This window comes from Ambystoma mexicanum, chromosome 4q (genome assembly GCF_040938575.1).
Source record: "Ambystoma mexicanum isolate Mex_15411 chromosome 4q, UKY_AmexF1_1, whole genome shotgun sequence".
In the NCBI taxonomy this organism is placed as follows: Eukaryota; Metazoa; Chordata; class Amphibia; order Caudata; family Ambystomatidae; genus Ambystoma; species Ambystoma mexicanum.
The window spans coordinates 653,598,788-653,619,944 of NC_090928.1; the positions used below are offsets into that span (position 1 = coordinate 653,598,788).

The 21,157-nt window shown below is 44.7% G+C and overlaps 1 protein-coding gene across 3 annotated transcripts in view; it reads right to left on the minus strand.

Annotated features, from left to right (window-relative positions):
* The window catches only part of PSME4 (proteasome activator subunit 4), a 3,386,216-nt gene that overhangs the window by 208,474 nt on the left and 3,156,585 nt on the right, over positions 1-21,157 (minus strand). For all 3 annotated transcript variants that reach the window (XM_069608231.1, XM_069608232.1, XM_069608230.1), the window contains one exon: positions 7,866-8,021. In XM_069608231.1, coding sequence (XP_069464332.1) covers positions 7,866-8,021 — 156 coding nt within the window. The remainder of the gene's footprint in view (positions 1-7,865; positions 8,022-21,157) is intronic.

Genomic DNA, 21,157 nt, shown 5'->3' on the forward strand with positions numbered 1-21,157 from the left:
GGATCTTGCTCTCCAGCTCCTTTGTGAGGTCTATGAGTGCATGATTTGTGCGAATATTAAATCCTAAGTATTTGATATTTTTTTCTAATGGGAATTGATTGGCCAATCAATTCCCAATGTAACTTAGGTGTGCTTTTAAAATATTTATCAAACATTATTATTGCAGATTTGTCTGAATTGACGAAAGCTTATTATTTGTGACATAGTCCTCATGAGCATTGAGAAGACGTTGCAGTCCTACTGGGGTGTTATCGATTAAAGATATGTCATCGGCATAAGCAAGAAAGTTGATTTTGCATCTGCCAATGATTGGAGAGACAAAGAAAAAGTTTTGAAGAAAGGGGGCCAGATCCGAAAGATATAAGATGAGCAACAAAGCAGCAAGTAGACAATCCTGCCGTACTCCTTTAACAATTGAAATAGAAGGGTTAAATCACCTTTTTGATGTAGCCGAATCTTGATGGACTTCTTATGCATTTCACAGTTCCTTGATACACCACAATAGTATATACCATAAGGTGCTTGATGTTATATATATGATACATTACTCACCGTAATCGTTTTTCTGATGCTTGTATCTGCTTAGATTCACATGCTGTGCATAGGCTGACATCTAGTGGAAGCTGCAGAGTATTACAGTTTGTTTTTCAAAACTCGAAAATGGGCAGACACAGGGCGTGCCCATAATACTATCCCTAGTGTGACGTCCACTGTACCCATGATCCCTCACGCGTGTAGGATCCTCAGATTGTATTTTTTCTGACATGAGGTAGCATGAGGAGTAGCATGAGTACAGGTTATCCAAGCAAATAGAAATATAAGACTACAAGCATCCATGCGCCTTCTCTCAGAGGGGAGGAAGGGTGGGCGCATGTGAATCTAAGCAGATACAAGCATCAGAAATACGATTACGGTGAGTAATGTATCCCTTCTGAGGCTTGTGGAATCTGCTTAGATCACATGCTGTGCATAGATTAGCGAGCAGTGTTAGAAGAAGGAGGTGGGATATGAGAAGGGTCATGAGCAGATAAATGTCTTAGAACCGCTTGTCCCACTTGAGTATCTGTCTTGGAATGACTGTCAATGCAGTAGTGCTGAGTAAAAGTGTGAATAGAGCTCCATGTAGCTGCTTTGCAAATGATGTCAAGGGGTACATTTGAAATGAAAGCCAGAGTGACCCCAGTGCCTCTAGTAGAGTGGGCTCTTGTCGTAAAAGGAAGAGTTCTTTCAGAAAGGGAGTACCACAGCTGGATAAAATTGACTATCCACTTCGAGATGGCACCTTTTAGAGACGCGATCTCCTTCTCTGCCTGTAGCTACAGAGACAAACAGTTGGTCTGTTTTTCTTAGCGGCCTAGTCTTGTCTATGTAGTAGAGGACTGCTCTTCGCACATCTAGTGTGTGTAGTTTCACCTCAGAAGAGCTTCTGGGTTCTTCGAAGAAGGCCGGAAGCTCAATGGACTGGTTAACGTGGAATTTAGAAATGATCTTAGGTGAGAACCTAGGGTGTGTTCGTAGAACCAGTTTATCCTTATAAACCGTAAAGACAGGATCCTGCACTGACAGAACTTGAATTTCACTGACCCTTCTTGTGGATGTAATGGCTACTAAGAAGGCAGTTTTATAGGTCAGGTGTTTGAGACTGGCTTTATGCATGGGTTAAAAGGGTGGGCCCATGAGCTTAGCAAGCACCACATTAAGGTCCCATTCTGGTGGTGGGTTTGAAATTAGAGGGTAGAGTCTCTTTACCCCTTCCATGAAGGCTTTAACCACTGGTACTTTTCACCACGAAACCTTGTTATGGGAGGTGGTGTAGGCTGACAGCGCCGCCAGGTGTACCTTGAGTGAGTCAAATACCAACCCTGCATCCAGCAGGTGGAGCATGTATGTGACAATATTGGAAGGAGTGCAATCAACCAGGTTGATTTGCTTATTCTGGCACCAGATAACAAATCTTTTCCATTTGTCAAAGTAACAGTGCCTCGTGTAAGGTTTCCTAGATTCTTTTAGGATGTCCATACATCTCTGTGTTAAGTTGAGATGTCCAAACTCTATGACTTCAGGAGCCATGCTGCCAAGTTCATTGAGCCGAGTTGAGGATGCACTGTTTGACCTTGGTGCTGGGACAGTAGGTTGTAACAGCACGGGTTTCTGATGGGTTTGCATACCGCTAGTCTGCGTAAGTGTGGGAACCACGGTTGCCTCACCCACATGGGAGCAACTAGGATGTTTGACCACCTTCCTCATGAGAGGGGTTGGTGGAAAAGCGTAGGCAAACATCCCTGACCAGTTCATCCACAGGGCGTTCCCCTTGGGAGTCTGGCTGAGGGCACCTGGATGCGAATCCTGGACATTGCCTGTTTTCGCTTGTGGCGAATAGGTCTGTAGTGGGGAAACCCCACTGTGAAAAGATGTCTTCTACGACTTCTCTGTGTAGACACCATTCGTGTTCTTCTGGGAGGGGATCTCTGCTTAACGCGTCTGCTAGTGAATTGAGATCCCCTGGAACATGTTGAGATGACAGGCAAATGTTCCGTCTGAGTGCCCATGTCCACATTTTCTGGGCAAGCCTGGACAGATTTGCCGAACGAGTCCCTCCCTGTTTGTTTATGTAAAACATTGCTGCCGTACTGTCTGTTAGGATCTGTACTGACAGGTTCAACAGGTGGGGTTCGAACGCTTGAAGCGCTCTGAAGACTGCTAGAAGATCTAGCAGATTGATATGATTCTTGGCCACTGAGTGAGACCAGAGACCCTGCGCTGTGTGGTGTAGGAGATGTGCTCCCCACCCTGACAGGGACGCGCCTGTAGTTACTACAGCTTGTATCTCCGGATCGTAAAAGGGTATCCCCTTTGACAGGTTCTCTCTTGTCCACCAGTGAAGACCTTGTACAAGTGTTGGCGAAACGACCACTAGATCGTCCCACTGACCTCTTGCCTGAGACCACTGTTTAGCCAACCATTCCTGCATGGGTCGCATGTGCAGGCGCTCATGGGGGACCAGGTAAATACATGACACCATCATGCCTAGCAAACGCATCGCTTTGCGCACCCTCATCTGGCGACCAGGCTGATATAGAGGAAATTGCAGTAGTAGATTACGAATTCTTTCCTCTGATGGAAAGGCCAACCCCTCTTGAGTGTTTAGGACAGCTCCTATGAACTGTTTGGAGGTGCTTGGCACCAGGCTTGACTTTTTCTCGTTGATAGAGAAACCCAATTGGAAGAGGAGACTGATCGTTCTTTGAATGTTTGATCTGCAAATTACTGGGGTCTCCCCCATGATGAGCCAGTCATCCAGGTAAGGGTACACTGGGATTGCCTCCCTGCGTAGGTGTGCCGCCGCCACTGCCAGTACCTTGGTGAATACCCTTGGAGCAGAGGCTATACCGAAGGGCAGCACCTTGAACTGGTAGTGCTGACTGTCCACCTTGAAGCACAAGAATCTTCTGTTCGCTGGGAACATGGAAATATGAAAATGGGCATCTTTCATGTCCAATGTTGCCATGTAATCCCCCCTTTTTAGGAGGGGGATTGCCTCTTGGAGAGTAGTCATGCAAAATCTTTGGGGCTTGACATACTTGTTTGCAGGGCGTAAGTCTAATACTGGGCGCATTGTCAGATCTTTTTTTGGCACAAGGAAGTAAGTTGAATAAATACCCTTGTTTACCTGGTTGCCCGGGACAAGTTCTATCGCGTCCTTTGCTAGAAGATTGACGATCTCCTCGAGGAGGATCTTTTGGTGGTCCAGGGAATGTATTGTTTGTCGTGGAGGGTGGTTTCGGGGGTGCTCGAGCAGTTCGATGCAGTATCCTGCAGACACTGTGGACAGCACCCATCTGTCTGATGTGATCCCTTCCCAAGCTTGGGTGAAGTGGGAAATGCGCCCCCCTACTGGGGATGCGTGGGAAGGGACCCTGACCGGAACGTCACTGCTTTGCCCCCTCTGCTGGGGCTGCCTCTACCACGGCTCCTTTTGTTTCCTCTGCCGTAATTATGGGTAGCTGCTGGTTGTTACCCCATGATGTACCCTGTCCCTGTGTATAATTTTGGCCGCGTTGGCGACGAAAATTACTATTCCCTCTTTGATTAGGGGGCTTATTTGTCAATTGTCCCAGGGACTCCAGATTATCATACTCGTCTTTGGCAGTTTTTAATGCGTCCTCTACCGCTTTGCCAAACAGAAGATTAGGTTCCACCGGCATTTCAATTAGGGAGGCCTGGGTTTCGGGTTTAAACCCTGCCTGTTTTAACCACGCATGCCTCTTAATGGCAGCGCTCTCTGCTATGAGCCGGCCAGCATTGTCTGCAGTGTCAAAGGTTGTCTTAAGGATGCAACCGGACCCGGCTCTTCCCTCTGACGCGGTCTGGGCCAACTGACCCTTTTAGTGGTTCCGCTGCGGAGTCAATGAGGGCAGCTACCTGCTCCCACTGGTGGCAATTGTAACTTGCCAGCAAAGTGGTGGTGTTGGTAATCCTTGCTTGGTAAGTGGAAGTGGAGGCTACTTTCCTTCCCAACCTGTAAATTCTCTTGCTCTCCTTGTCTGGGAGGGGGGGGGGGCTCAGATGATGATAGAGGTGTCCCCGCTCTCTTTCTGGTGTTTGTAATTACCAAGGAGTCGGGCTTCAGTTGGCCCCTTTTGTAACGTGGGTCAGAATGGGCGACCCTGAATAATTTCTCGATTCTGGGGTTTACGGCCCTGGTGAGATTAGGAGTGAGAAGGGAAGGATCAATTCTCTGTTGGATGGACTTGAGAATTGGGATGGCTTGAGCAATGGGTCTTTTCTCTCCTACTAGTTCTTCTGCAAAGTCCCTCTCTTCCTGCACCCCTTGAGTGTCTATGCGGAAGTGCTCTGCAGCTCTAGACAAGACCTCATTTAGGAGGGGCTGGTTATCTACTGGAGAGTCGGTAACCTGAGGTTGTTTGCTAACAGGAGAGTCTATCCAGTAGACCTCTGCGACGTCTTCCTCCTCCCCATCTTGGCCCTCGTCATCTCCATAATAATCCACCCCCGTTTGGTCGTCCAACATTACTAAATCTGTATCCTCATCATACTGTTGAGGATCTTCACCATACTGTTGGTAGGGTTGTATGTAGAAAAGGTATGAAACCAGGCCCTGAGTTGGAGTTCCAAACCAAGGTTTCTTACAAGGGGACTGAGGGTCTCTGGATCCTGAAGGAGTAGCGGTATCTGAAGTATAGCTGAGGAAATGTTCTGGGTTCTTAGAGTAGAAATCAGCCAGGGAAGACATTCTCCTCATAACCCTGTCTATTTCTTCACTGCTCCAGTCTTTGGAGCTGGGAATGACGACTTCCTGAGAAGTCTTTTCTTCTATAATGGTCTTGGACTTAGGGGCAGGAACAGGGGTCTTGGATTTTTGTTTATCTGAAGACTTCTGTTTTTCCCTATGTGTCTGTGGTGCAGAATAGGTTGAAAGGACTTTTTCTGCTGTTTCCCCCATCCCCTTGAGAAGAAGAGCGTTTCCCTGATGTTTTCACCTTCTCTGAACTTTTCGAAGCCTGGTGTCGAGATTCGGGGGTCTCACTCTGTCTTTCTAGTGTGCACGTCGGGACTTGGAGGCGGACGCCGAGCGGGCAGCCGGAGCCGACTCCTGGTGTGCGGCCTGGGGGTGGAGTTCGGATTCGTCTTCTGACGAACGTACCTCCGTGACTTGGGGAAGCGAGGCACTCTTGGCAACTGTGGATGGTTGCCTTGTGTCGTGCGGCGATCTCCACCTGGAACGCCCAGAGGACACCGATTCCGTGGACCGCTCTCTTTGTGCCTCTTTCCGAGAACTCGACACGAGCCTGGCTGAGGGAGACCAATTGAACGAAAGAAAGGTATCCGAGACTGGCAGAAGGGGATCCGGGATGAACCTAGAGTCACCCAAAATATAATTATCTGAGCCTTGTTTGAAAAGGATCAGCACCCGGTTGAGGGGGATCCAGGGTGAACACCCAAATTGAATACTGGAGAAAGGAAAAGAACATTTGCATGTTGTTTTTGGTACAGCAGGCCCTCTGCGTCAAGATACTGCGTCAAGATACTTGCAAGAAGTAAACAGACTTGGACAGAGAAGGTCCTGAACTGGGAAAATCGAACTGTAACTTCATGCGGCAGAAGCAAGAGTGTGTGCTTTGCCCGAGTGACCCGCCTTGCCCTGTGCTGAAAACATGGCGAAGGGAGGCCAATGGCCCGAGCATCCTGACATATTATTTTGTGAACACTTCTTTCTTTTTCATAAACCTTAACCCACATTATTCATAACATTTGTGGTAAAGATTGGCAATAGGTTTTTTTACCATTGGCCCTTTTATTTTGACAAGACTCCAATAGGACTGCCTTATTATGTTTTGATGGTCGTAGCTTGCTCCAATCTGTAGATTTAGGTTTAGATCGGCATTTTTCATACCCTTGTGCAAGTTCAATAAACCCCCTTGAACTGTGGTCACTTGTGTCTGTCTTACTGTTGACACCATGCCTTCCTTACAACTCTTGTAGCATTCAATCACTTGCTTGTCATAACGCCCTGGGCTCCCCAGCGTCTTTGGGCAGACAAACCGGCTTTTCCCAGCATCTCTGATGCGGCTTACACTACTGCGGTGTGGTTTCTTCACCCAGCTTCCAGTTTGGAGTGTGCAGTCCTTCCTCTAGAGTTCTGCATGGCTCAGTGGTCACACAGCAGCTTTCCCTCAAAGTCCGGTATGGAGAATGCAGTCTCGGCGAGCAGGCCCACCCCGAGGAGCTTCAACGCGACTCCCGGCATCTCCATGGCCTCTCCTGCTCACACACAGTGTCTCTTCTCGTGTCCCGGCGGCCTTCTCTGCTTCTGAAGCCTTGTCAGAATGCCTCTCGTTCAGGAGCTTTGCCGTGGATGGCAACGTCTCCTCCTGCACTGCTTGCCTCCGTAACCCGGTTGGCATCTTTAAATGTCCTGCTCACTAAAGGTTTGAAAAAACAACTAGTCTGCATGTTGTGGTTTGAGCACCCGTCACTTTGCACAACTCCCTTGTCCTCCCTCCTCATCTAAGTACCTGGGTTGTTAAGGGAGTCTAGAACGGACTTTGGACTTTTAACTACCAAATGGTTTTTCTCATGGATTTCACAAAGGTACATTTAAAACAAAAGGTGTTATGTCTGAGTTGTGGGTGTTTAGGTGAAAGGTGGGGGCCTGGCTGGAATGACAATAAGCCATCAAGAACTTTCAGAGGGTCTTCCACACGGGGAAGAGGGGCAACACTGACTCCTCCAATGAAGTCTTAACACCTCCCCGGTAGTGGTCTCCTCCCATGTCATGCTCCCTCATATTAACACCCCTAGGGTCAGGATCAGGTAGTGACTGCCGTCCACTAGCCACATGGAAGGAGGTCACTGCCGGGGAATCTGTGATGGCTCCACTAGATTCATCACAGTTTGCATGCATGGAACAACCAGTAGCAGGCACTTGAATATGGACCCAATATAGACAACAATTGCTGTAACTAGACTAGGAGTGCCCCTTTATTCTCTGTTAATCTAGTCCCTAGATGCACCCTTGAAGTTTGGAAATAAGACATCAAGGCTTAACTAGCCAATATGTCAAAAGCTTTCTGATGGGATAGTTTTGGGAGGAACAGGGGTTATGATATGGGGTCTTGCTTATTCATAACATGTACTTTTCAATTTCTATTCAGTTTCATGGTTCACTGGATTCTGTTGCGGGACCAGAAGGCGGCACTTAAACATTATATTCTGTTGAGATAGGCTGCCAGAAAACAATATAAAAGCCCTCATCCAAGGTGGAATGCAACTTTCCTTTTAGATTTAAGACAAATTGAAGTTAGGTTATGTGTATCCACCAGTATCGCAGAAAAACACTTTACCTCAAGCTGTTCATCCGCCAAGAGATGCACAACCAACCATCTGACACCTTCAACTGCCTCTTTATTATTTAGGAAAATGAAGAAGTTGTAGAACACCATGGTCTGGAGGTAGGTTAAAACGGTGTATCTGGCATGCCAAGAACTGCTGTTTGCAGTCTGAAAACAAAATGTAAAAAATAACCAGTTATTAAAGAACAGAAAATGTATGAAACAGCTGTAAGCAGAAAAGGATGTAATGAAGTCAAATAAAATCTCAGTCTCTCCAAATGTTTTTTAAATACCAGTTCTGCAATACACTTCAATGCTGCTTTGTATTACGGATTGCAAAATTTAGCAAGTTGTTAACGTGTAATACCCAGAGCCATGCTCAATTGACCTTGGATGACAGCCTTTTTGACAACGGGTCACCATTATACTGTAATTGCATTGCAAGAAACCTGGATCAAAGAGGAAATCTCTTTAGAAGGTAGGATTGTTATTCAAAAGTGTGCAAACCAATAGATCAGTAGGCCGTCCCAGTGGGGGCAGGGAGGGGCTGTTAATTAGTTCCTCTCCTGATTGTTCCGCGATTAATTTGAATGTGGAATCTGAACATATACTAGCTGGAATTTTAACCTGTTATGCACTTGAGAAAGGCTTAAGGTGCATTATTATTAATATTTATGATCCTAAAGGAATTCAATTTATGTCCTCTATTGGGAAACAGGTTGAGAAGTTGATAACTAGTTGTTTTCCTTCCTGCCAAGTCCTTCTTTTGGGCGACTTCAATTCAAGAATCCCCCCTAATGAATTCAAATTCGGTACATTGCCTATGTCGGAGATTAGGCAAACTGCCTTGAGACTTGGTCCCAGCACTTAAGCAGCTTAGACATTTTTATGTTACATGGAAGATGTAAATCTGATTACACTTGTAATTACATGCGAGTAACTGCTAGCTCAGCCAGTACAATAGGCTATCTTTTTGTCGTCTTCTCTTTTACTGGGCACGCTGATATACTGGTAATGCCCAGAGATGAGAGTGAATCACTCTGAATTTTGACATCTTTCCCTTGCAGCATGATCATGACCACATTCGGCAGGTGAGTGAGGTCAATAATAGAATTACCTGGAACAGGGGTGTTGCTAGGTCTGGAAAAGATCCGGGGCTATGCTAATTTTGGGACTGTCAGGACTGGGGGCTAGCTAGCCATTTTGGTTGTAACACCTGAGCTTCTATCCGGGGCTACAACCAAAAGACACAGGGCTATAGCCCCCCTCGGCCCTCCCCCTAGCAACGCCTCTGAGCTGGAATGCTATGAACCAAACGAAAGCGAGCCAGTTTACATTGCTAAATCAACTCAGTGGCATTCTGGGGACAAACTATGTGTTGCGAGTCAAGAACAGCTACGTCACTTCATAACTGTGAGATATGGTGCAATCCTGGTGGAGATTTTAGACCAAAAGTGCTATTCCTTCTAAAAATCAGACAAAATTGCCTACTTACAAATACAACACCACCTGGAATCCAACCACTTGCTGGGTGATCGCCAGTCAGGCTTTGTGCCCCAGCACGGGAGTGAAACAGCCTTTGTAGACTTAAAAGCCCAAATCAACGAGCTTAGAGATAAAGGGAAGTCAGCCCTCCTCCTGCTTTTAGACTTATCGGCTGCGTTTGACCTCGTGGATCATGGGGTCCTTTGCAGGCATCTGGATTCGGCAGCTCACTTTTCTAAAGAAGCCATAGTAAGGATTGAATCCTTTCTTAACAATAGGACTATGAGAGTCTTCTCCCCCACTGCGGCCGCAGACCCCATCCTAATCTCTTGCGGAGTGCCCCAGGGCTCTTGCGTCTCACCTACCCTGTACAACATCTTCATGAAGCACCTGTTCGATAATCTGGACCTTCTTGGTATCACCTACACTAACTATGCAGATGATACAAAGATTCTCATACCTCTTACTGGTGATTATGACAAGGATTTGGCCTTGATGAACAGGGTATAGCTTATCATCCAGGCATGGATGGCCATCCATGGACTATGCCTGAATGATGACAAAACTGAGATCATTATTCTGGGCACCTCCTCAAGCCTTAAAAAACTGGGACCCAAATATTCTATGTTCAACATCGACAGCAACCCCATTACAGTCGCTAACTAAGTCCTAGATTCGACCCTCTCCTTCAAGAAACAGGTTAACACAAAATGGCATCTGCCACAGAATACACATGTAAACTAATCAGAGCAGATAAACCCTTCCTGTCCAACAATAGTTGTATCACCTTGGCAAGAGTCCTTGTTCTGTCGAAGTTGGACTATTATAACTCTCTTTACTACAGGCCAACAAGGAAATTATCAAGAAGATCCAGCTCCTTCAGAACAATGCTCCAAGAGTTGCACTCAGAATCCCCAGAAGAGATCATATCTCTGAAATAAGAAGATCAAACAACTGGCTATCCACACAAGATCAAATCCAGTTGAAAGTGGCTTCTCTTACATACAAATGCCTTAACAATGCAGCTCCCTGTTACCTTACTGAGAGACTCACTCGAAAAACCTCCATAAAACCTTCCAGATCTTCATACACCAATTGCCTCTTGATCCCAAGATTCAAACTCGCTAGAGTTGGGGGATGCAGTTTCCCGGTGAAGGCAGCCCAATTGTGGAACTCCTTACCCCCTCTCATGCGAGATTGTAGGTAAGAATCTTACCTACAATTCCGGCAGAACCTCATAAGCTGGTTCAAAGCCTCGGACAAACAATACCCTACCTTGTACATAACATTATGTTACCTTAATTGTATATAGTATTCTATTTTTATCCCGACTATGTAATTCCATCTTTTCCTGGATTGTATTCTTTGTAATATGCTAATGTACCTATGTATGCAAATGTACCTTCTGTAACCAAGCAAGCTGTCTTATGCAATGCGCCCTGATACCTTCGGGTCTGGCGCGCAATACAAGTAATAAACTAAACTAAATACTGCCCCTAAAACCAGGGCATGCTCGTAACATTCACCCTTTTAAATCGTGTTTCGATAAAATTATCAGAGACGCCAAAAGAGAGCTTTGCAAGACCATCACAGCTTCATCAAGCAACATTGGTTTAATTAAAGCTGCCCTGATTAACGCAAGATCCCTAGCTGCGCACGCTCTGGACATTGCTGATCTTATCAAAACTCAGGAACTCGACTTCATCGCCATCACCGAGACCTGGCTGCACGCGGCTTCCGGCCCGGCACTCTCATTGGCCATCCCCACTGATTACTCCATCATCAGATGTGATCGCACCTCGAGAGGTGGAGGAATTGCTTTCATCGCTAGAAACTCATTAGGACTTAGAACCATCCCAAGCACTAAGGTGGAAACTGCAGAGTTACTCTCTGTCAAGCTTGGACTCTCAGCTAACCAAACGGCTACCATCCACCTAATATACAGACCCCCTGGTCCACCCACATCCTTTGTGGATGATATCTCTACGTTAGTACTCAACAATGCTAAATCCAACTCCCAAACCATCATTCTTGGCGACTTCAATCTAGGACACCAAGACCCTAATGATCCTGCGGCCCTCGACCTAGCTAATACCTTAACAGATTTAGGTTTCACTCACCACATACAGGAACCCACCCACATTAAAGGGCGATCCCTTGACTGGCTTAGTGACACTAATTGCAATATTAGCGTAATCTCCAACGCCCCTTGCTTGTGGTCTGACCACCATGTCATCACTTTCAGCATTGAAGCAGCCCCACCACCCAGGCCTTATGTCGCCCCAGCCACCCTCATTAGAAATAAAAAGAACATTGCAACAGAAAAAATACTCCCCCTTATCCTTCCCACACTAAATAATGCTCCTGACACTTGCTCAGACCCCACCAACCTAGCCGACATGTATAACCAGTCACTGCTTGCGGCCATCAACTCTATTGCCCCGCTCAAACTGAGGAAACCCAAACAACGAGCACACCTTAACTCATGGTTTACTCCCCAGCTTAGAGTGTTTCGCAAAGAGAAACGCTCAGCAGAGTCACGCTGGAGAAGTCACCACTCCGATGCCCACAAGGACAGTCTTCTGATAGCCACCCTTAACTATAAAGAAGCTGTACTCCAGGCAAAAAAAGATTCTTATAATAACCGCATTATGTCAGCCCAGTCCAATACTAAGGAACTCTTTAATATCCTTAAGGAACTCGAGACACCTGCAGCACCCCCCTGACTCTTGCTCCAAAGACAACACTTGGTGCACCAATATTCAGTCAGCACTCCTGGGTAAAATTGCTACCCTCCAATCTAAAATCAGGGACAAACAGAAATCCCTACAGCTTGACCAACCACCGACCACACCTACACTTAATACACATCTAACCTATCCGCATAAACCTTTCTCCTTCTCCCCACTCACTACTCTCGAAGTAGAAAACATCATAAACAATTTAAAACCTTCCAATTGCCAAGGCGACCCCTGCCCAGCACCTATTATCAAGGAAGCATCTCATGAGCTAGCCCCGTTCATTACAGCATTCATAAATGCTTCTTTCAAGACGGGTATTGTCCCTGACAACCTAAAGGATGCATGGGTTATCCCACTCCTCAAAAAACCCTCCCTTGACCCTACCCTAATATTCCAACTAACTTCAGACCTATCACTACAGTTCCATTCCTGCTCAAGATCCTGTACCGCGCAGCCTACCTGCAGATTCAGGATTACCTCGAACTAAACAATCTCCTGGGCTTAAGACAATCAGGGTTCCACCCTAAACATGGCACAGAGTCAGCTCTGATCGACTTGAAAACTCAGATGGAGTCACTGAAGGACAATGGGAAGCTAGCTCTTCTCCTTCTCCTCGATCTCTCTGCGGCTTTTGATCTGGTCAACCACCAAATACTCTGCCAGCATCTCAAATCCGCAGCCCACTTCTCCGACTCTGCCAATGCCTGGATCCACTCATTCCTGAGCAATAGATCCATGAGGGTCTTCTCACCACTGTCATCAGCGGATCCCTCCCCCATTCACTGTGGCGTTCCTCAAGGCTCGTGTGTATCCTCTACGTTGTATAACTTATTCACCAAGCCCCTCTTCGATGTGCTTGACTATCTGGGTGTCTCCTACACTAACTACGCGGACGACACCCAGATACTCATCCCTATCACAGGAGACTACACAGCTGACACCAAAGCCCTTAACGATGTTTTCTTGGTCATCCAGGCCTGGATGGCACAGCACGAACTTTGCCTTAACGATGATAAGACTGAGCTCTTACTTTTAGGATCAAATCATCGCCTCAACAAACTAGACCAAACCTACAAGCCCTTCATTATTGACGGCAATGACATTAAAGTCTCCAAAGATACTAAGACGCTAGGGGTCTATCTTGACTCCTCGCTTTCTCTGAACAGACAAATAAATGCAGTTAGATCAGCTTCGGCCTATACCTGCAAACTTATCACTGCCTGTAGACCCTTCCTAAACTCCACCAACTGTATCACACTCGCCAGAACTCTTGGTATGGCCAAAATCGACTACTGTAGTGCTCTCTACCTAGGGACCAGTCAATCTAACCTTAATAAATTGCAAACTGTACAAAATAATGCCTTAAGGGAAGCCTTAAACATCCCGAGACACTCTCATATCTCCTCCGTCAGATTGGACTTACGCTGGCTCCCGGTAAAACAGAGAATTGCCCTGAAAACCCTAGCTTTGACTCACAAATGTCTGAACAACAACGCCCCACCTTACCTGTCCACTCGCTTCTCACGCCACACCTCCACTCGAACTACCAGAGCAGCCCAAACTCGCAGCCTCATCGTGCCTAGATGCAAACTCCAAAAAGCTGGTGGGGTTAGCTTCCCCGTCCTGGCCTCCAAACTCTGGAACACCTTGCCCACACCTATCAGAATTGAACCATCATTCCACTCCTTCAAGAACAATGCTAAAACATGGCTGCTCTCCCAAGATTCATGAGACCTTGACAGAGTCCAGACTCCATGTGAGGTACGGAACTGAATATACATTTTCTCTCTGCTCTGGCCCTGTATTATACGCTGTTAATGGTACCCTTCGGTACATGTATATATGCTGTATATTTTTGTAACTCACTGTAACTACTGCTTTTTGTAACATGTTTAAGAGTATGCGCCCGGTTGCCCCTGAGCCTGGTTTTTTGCGCTTTATAAATAAAATCAAATCAAATCAAAAGAATTTGAGATTTAGTGTCACAAAAACTAGTGATAAGGCATTGGTTGCTTATGTTAAAAATTCTAAAGCAGAGTTACCGCAAGTTTGAGCAGTGAAATTAACTATGACTATACTAAATGAGAACAGTAAACCATGTTGGGACTTGGTCTGTGATAATGGTCATTAGCATCTGAGGAAGGGCCATTAGCCAATCAGGTGTCTGGAACAGTGGGCGAGAATATACATTCTCCGACCTCTGTACCAGCCAACCAAGGCCCTTCCACGGGTGGTGCCATTGTATTTTTTACTATGTGAAAGGCAACATAGAGCCTCTCCCTGTTGCCTTCCCCACCCCCAAACGAAACCCAAACCTCGTCCCTGCCCCCTCCCTTCCTTCCCACTTACCTGCAGGACAGGAGCTTCATACACCGATCCAACGCACCTCCTGTTCCGCCCGCCACCATAGAAACTGATAAGGGACTTAGTCCCTTTTCCCTAGGGCGGTGGCAATCTTGGTTTCTTTTATTTCTTTCCCCTCAGAGATTGGCAGCCAATCTCCGGGGGAAACCGACCTCGCCTACCATGGCTCGAGCTGACAGGCCGTCACAGGCCATGTTCGCCTACCACCACCAAATTCTAATCTTTGTGTTTCTGATGTATGTAAATCCGATTGGCAGACCTATTTCAGTGCTAACATTGGGAGATGGCCGAATGAACTTGTCAACTTGGATCTTACTGTGGCTACCTGGGAGTTTAACCTGTTCGAACAAGATATCCGCCGTATTATAGTATAGCCTCTTTGAAGTTGTCACCAGCCCCTAGTCCTGATGGCCTTATCAATGCCTTACTAAAATTAAATTCTGCATGGTGGGGTTGGCTCTTACATCCACTCTTTAGCTACATCTCCGCCACCAACGTACTTCCTGGTACTTGGCGTAAGAGTATAATTGTGCCTGTGCACAAGAAGGGCCCCAGGCATGACCCCAAAAATGATTGCTGATTGGTGATGTTAGATGTCCCTTCCAAGATTTTCACCACGGAATTATTGTTAGAACTCTCTACCTGGGCGAATAAAGTAAACATCCTGCCAAAAGGCGCTGGCGCGGTAACCAATTTTGTGCCTTTATAGAATATGCTTCAATATTCCGGGTTTGTATATAGTTCAAATGTTTACATTGGTTATGTGGACTTCAGAGCAGCATTTGATACTGCGAGCCTGAAAAAATACTGGAGGAAACTAGTAACATGGGTTATCCTGCTTGATCTATTAAGGATACTGGTGGCCCTGTATTCTAACACCAGCGTTAAGGTTAGATTGAACAGTCGGGGCGCTGTTACTGACACCATTGCCTCCCATGTGAGACTTAAGCAGGGTTGCATTCTTGCGCTATTGTCCAACCTTTTCTTAAGTGATCTACCAGCTGCTTTGGTAGAATAACATCTTGGCAGCTCCCAAGCTAGGCACGGTTAAAATTCCTTGGCTTGGGTAAGCCGACGACCTGGTCTTGCTAGATGTGACACCCATGGGATTGCAGAGTACTTTTGTGTGCCCTGCTCTATGTTGTGCAGAAAATGGTTTGAATATTAATTTAGGAAAAACTAAAACCATAATATTCACCCCGAACAGGTCAAAATGCAATTCACGCCTTAGTCTCAAATTGGGGACCACACCCGTTGAACAAGTTCACTCATATGAATACTTGGGACTTATATTTGACTGCAACATGTCCTGGTATCCCCTTTTAGAATGCTAGCAGGGGAAGGTTAAAATGATAATAGCTGGGTTGAAGGATTTTGCAGGGAGGCATGCTGGCTATTCGCTGATGTTTGGTCCATCTGTAAAAAGCTACATTTCAGCCCATACTATTGTATGGTGTAGAAATGTGGGCACAACAAATATTTGATAACTCATATTGAAAGAAGCAGTGTCAAAACGTTATTCAATCTTCCCAGCTGGACTCCATTGAATATATCTTTCTTGAAACTAGACTTCACTCCCTTGACTGTGCCAGAAAGATCAGCAATATCAACTTAAAGATTGTCCGCTCTGCAGAAGGTACCTTACCCTATGATAACAGCTTATTGCCCAAGGGTGATACTTTAGGCTGCATAAAGATACTGTTCCGTCATACTTATAAAGAAGCTAATGAGTGGTTATGTACCACAGGGAGTTCTGCAAATACTTCCCATGGAAAGCTGAGCCCCTCGGGCAAAAGGGTAATGTACGAACTTGACTCCGAACAATTCCTAGTTAATTTGGCTGCTAAGGCCTCAACTGGCGATTATGTATCACACTGGCTCCATAAAACAGGAGGGAACAAGTACTTGATGGCTTACCCTTACAATACAATAGTGGCCATCTAAATTAAGATTAAGTTTAATCTAATGGGAGCAATATGCGTTTATTGCCAGTCGTAAGAGCATTCGTTTCGGACTTTCGCACCTGTACACTTTGTGGGACGCTGAATCTTGAAACAAACATTTAGTGAATGTAAAGCATTGGGTACGTAACATATGTCTGACGATTGGCACCACTATGGAGGACACTGTATTTGAAGATGTTTGCTTAATTTAACAAATGACTAAGGTTTGGGATCATGTGGCTGACATTCTCCAATTACTACAGCAGTTTCCGCCGGATAATGATGTATTATGTTTTTCCATTTTATATTGTTAAGTATCATTGTACCATTTTAGGGGCTTTTCCCTTTTTAGGATTGTGAAATGTTTATTATTTATATTTTGTATGAACAGATTTGTGTATATAAGGATGATGTGAATGTATAAAAAGACTACATGGCTATATTATATGTAATAATAAAAAAAAGAAAATCCATGCTTTTATTATATGCTACTGATCAGTTATCAAAAATTGAAAAGTAAGTTAATTCTGGCTTTAGGATCACTATCAAAAGATGCACGACTGAATGAAGAACATTACATGGAAGTAAGAAATTCACGTACCCAGAAAACAATTAACTGTACTCCAGTAGAATAAAGAACTTACCTCTGTAATGTTTTTTTTGTCATGGATTAGACATTACTACCACAGATTCCTCATCTAAGATCTGCATCTCCCTCCGCCAAATCCTCAGAAAATGTGTCAGGTACCGGGTGATGCCAATGGCACTCTGCCTAGCTACAATGCATACTCATGATGCCGAAATGAAGTCAGGGGGCAGTATACATGGATCCAGAGGGAGCTCTTCATCACAGTTCCATATTTCTTTCCTTGTATTCAGCAAGTAAGGGACCGTAAGACAGCAAGAGGAGAACGAGCTCTCCATCAACAACGGTAAAATGGGAGGGCAACATTACAGAGAAGAACAAATTACTTACCCCTAGTAATGTTCTTTCTTCTGGATGTTCCCGCCGATGGATTCCTCATCTTTGAAATAGCAATATCCTGCTTGTAGTCTCTGAAGATTTTTCAACAGCAGAGGGTGCTGTGTGGCGTCGTCGATATAACTCAGTGGCATCCTTACCGCGCTCCGACGTGATGTCGACAATGGTATAAATAGCACGCACTGCGCAGGTTTCCTCAGTTCTAGTTTTTTCCTCTTCCTGGGTAGCTGATTTGAGTATTTAAAGAACCCGCATGGGCATTGAAAGAAAGAGAAGTGTATTAAAAAGTGCACCCAGTCAGAGAGGTAGGCTGGAAGGGTGATGAGGAATCCATGGGAGGAAACATCCAGTAGAAAGAAAATTACCAGGGGTAAGCAATTTCAAGGCATAAAATAAGCAGTGTCGCTTAGCAATTTGCTATGCAATTCTGTAGATTTGCTAATTAAACTGACACTTGTGTAGCACAACTTGCTATTTAAATTACCCTGTTCAATGAAGGCACAGCTCTCCCGGCATTCCTCTCGTGCCCTCAGGTGTCTCACCACCCTCTTTTCCCTGTTCACTGCAAGTTCAAAGGGGCTCATGGACAGGGAGTGCACCAGTAATGATCTCCTCCACCCCTAAAAGTGCCAGAGCGGCCATCAGGGTTCTGGGATGACCAGTAGTGGTAACTTTGAGCGCCCCTATGGGGCACTAAAGATCTCCCTGAAATTCGTAAGATGAGCTTTGCTAGATGATGGCGACTCAAGCGCCTTTGCTTGCTGAACGATGTGATTTTTGAGAAAGGCTTAATGTACTTTGAACTGCTCCAACAACAGTTTTTACCATCAACATATGATTTGTTTCTTGAATACACAGTTCAAACATGCTACGGTCATTCAATTCCAGAGTGGGTGTGATCTCCCGGCACAGTCCCAGATAGAGGCCAACATCACCAATGAGCTGATCCCTAAGAGGGCAATCCTGTCACAATCAGGTTATCCTCAACGTCCAGCCTCAGTCCTTTTAAAACCTAAGCAGAAATGGGAAGAAGTGGGTACACTTGTGACTGGAAGATTGGCAGGAAGCCTTGATATCCCCAATTAAAAAATGTCATAGGGTTTACTATGCACGCAATTTCCTAAATATGGTTGGCCCTTGACGCCGGACTGGAAGTCTCGAGGGGCACTTCTTGCCAAATGCTTTGACAATGCCTGTTAATCCAAAACTTCTGGAGTGCTATTTTTAATCATTTGTCAATGATATTCGGGCTGGAACTGGCCGTTGATTTCAACATGTCTCTGTTTGGTATTTGGGGGGTATTCGGATCACACTCATTACCACAAACTTATGTCTACTGCATGAACCCAGGCAAACACAATATTGCAATGTTATGGGGAGCATGTAATGCTAATGGAGTAGTAGGATCACTGCATGCTAATGGAGGAGTGGGTATATAGATCTGGGGTTGTATCCAGAAATATGGGAAAATATGGTACAAGTGGGTTGCTAACGGTTGAATCGTGGGAGCTTCTAGATTGCGTCTTGTCACTGTGTTTATTCTTCAGGAATTGGGTGCAAATTTTGTTCAGGATGCAGGTTATAATTTGACTATTCTGGCTATTTTGTCTCACCTATATTTGATTTGTATTAAAATTCAATTAAAAGAAATATAGAAAAAAATTGCCAAAGCCTGTAAAAAAAGGTAGCAGTACTACAGATAGTGCCCATTGCCACGCCTTTGGTTTGCTTGAAGTAACAGTTATCAAAGGTAAAGATATTGCATTCAAATGCTAATTCCAACATCTCCAACATAGACAACTATAGAATGGGAAGCCTTGATGTTAAAGCACTCTATACATCAATAAAACACCATTGGGCAATCAAAATGATCGATCATGTGTTTAAAGACGATACATCATCTGTGTATTATCAAGTACAAATGATAAAGGAGATGTTGGAATTAACATTCGAATGCAATATCTTTACCTTTGATAACTGTTACTACAAGCAAACCAAAGGCGTGGCAATGGGCACTAAGTACGCACCAGCCCTTGCCAATGTCTTTATGGGTTACTTGGAAGATAAGATCATCTATCAAGATAAGGCATATCAGAAGGAACTGATAAGATGGATGAGATATACATTGATGATGTGCTGATTATTTGGGCTGGAACAGAAAGTGAATTCCAGGAATTTACAAATCGGATCAATCAGAACCCATTTGAAATCCAATTTATAGGAAGCAGCAATGAACAGACAATTAACTTTCTTGATCTTACCATATACATAGAAAATAAGGAAATCAAAACGTATACGTTCAGGAAACCAACCGAAGCAAAATCAACTTTACATGCCAGCAGTTGCCACCTCAGATCCACGATTAATAATATACCCTCCGGTGAGTTCATTCGAGCAAGAAGAAATTGTTTAACAGAGGAACTATCTGACAAGGAATGTACACTCCTAGAGAATCGATTCTTGGCAAGGGGATATACGGAAGAATCCGTGAAACGAGCAAGGAACAAGAGTAAATTACTAACACAAGAGCAAACATTGGTACAAAAAACCAAATCACAAGAACAACCCACAGTAGGGTTTATCACAAAATACTGTAGCAATCACAGAATTCTTAACAGGATACTTTCAAGACACTGGTACCTACTGAAACTAGACGAAAATATTAAGAACTATGTGGACTCGAAACCAAAAGTAATCTACAAGCGAGCGGGGACAATCGGGAACAAACTAAGTGCTTCACTCTTGCCTGATGTGGCAACAATGCAACACAACACCTGGTTACATCCGACCAGCGATGGCTTTAGGAAATGTGGAAGCTGCACAATGTGCAAATATGCACACGAAAAAACAAATCTATTTAAGGATTTTTACAATAATGTGGTCAAAATACACCAATCAATCAACTGCAAAACCAAATTTGTTGTGTACGGCATCATATGTATATGCAAATTGGTATACATTGGTAGCACGATTAGAGAACTACGAACCAGGATCAGGGAGCATCTGGCGAAAATTGGAAGCCAGGATCCAAGGCTCCCACTCTCCTGTCACTGGCAGAAACATCATCAAATGGCGAACAAATCGGAAATTTAATTCATTGGACTCCAGAAAATAACATTGGGTAAAAGAGAAGGGAATAAGGAAAAAGCACTAAGACAAGCCGAGGCAAAGATTATTTGTAAACTTAATTCAACTGTCCTCGGATTAAATTCCGACAATGAAATGGTGTCATTTCTATAAAAAAACACCCACTATTGTACATGTTGTGTGATTAAGACATTTTCCTGCTTTACATCAGTGTATTATCATGGAAATCATCCACTGTCATTAAATTAGGTCACGACTACTGAACGCTAATATCTAAATTGCCCGCACCCAATGGATTATACCAGCATAGTTAAGTCGATTAATCACCAATAGGTAACGAGTCACATATTTAGACTCACGCCATCATATTAGGAACTAAGTTAAGGACAGTGTATTAGGACCTGGCTAAAAAATAAAAATAAAGAAAGGACTTGTATAGAGATCAGTCCACTGAACAACCCATAGCAAATGTCAGGCACACATGAGTATACACACATCATGGCGCGCCTGTAGTGCAATAATAGTAGACACTAACAAGGGACTCTGGTGGTGAGTCGGCAACTTTGACGCCACAAGCAAACAAATTACTTAACTGATTCAATGGCGTCCGGCGTTCCAAGGAAACGGCAGCGCACGATTGAATGCATTTACTATAGAACAAAGGTAAGGGATTGTCAATGAACTATAGAGAATGTACCGTTT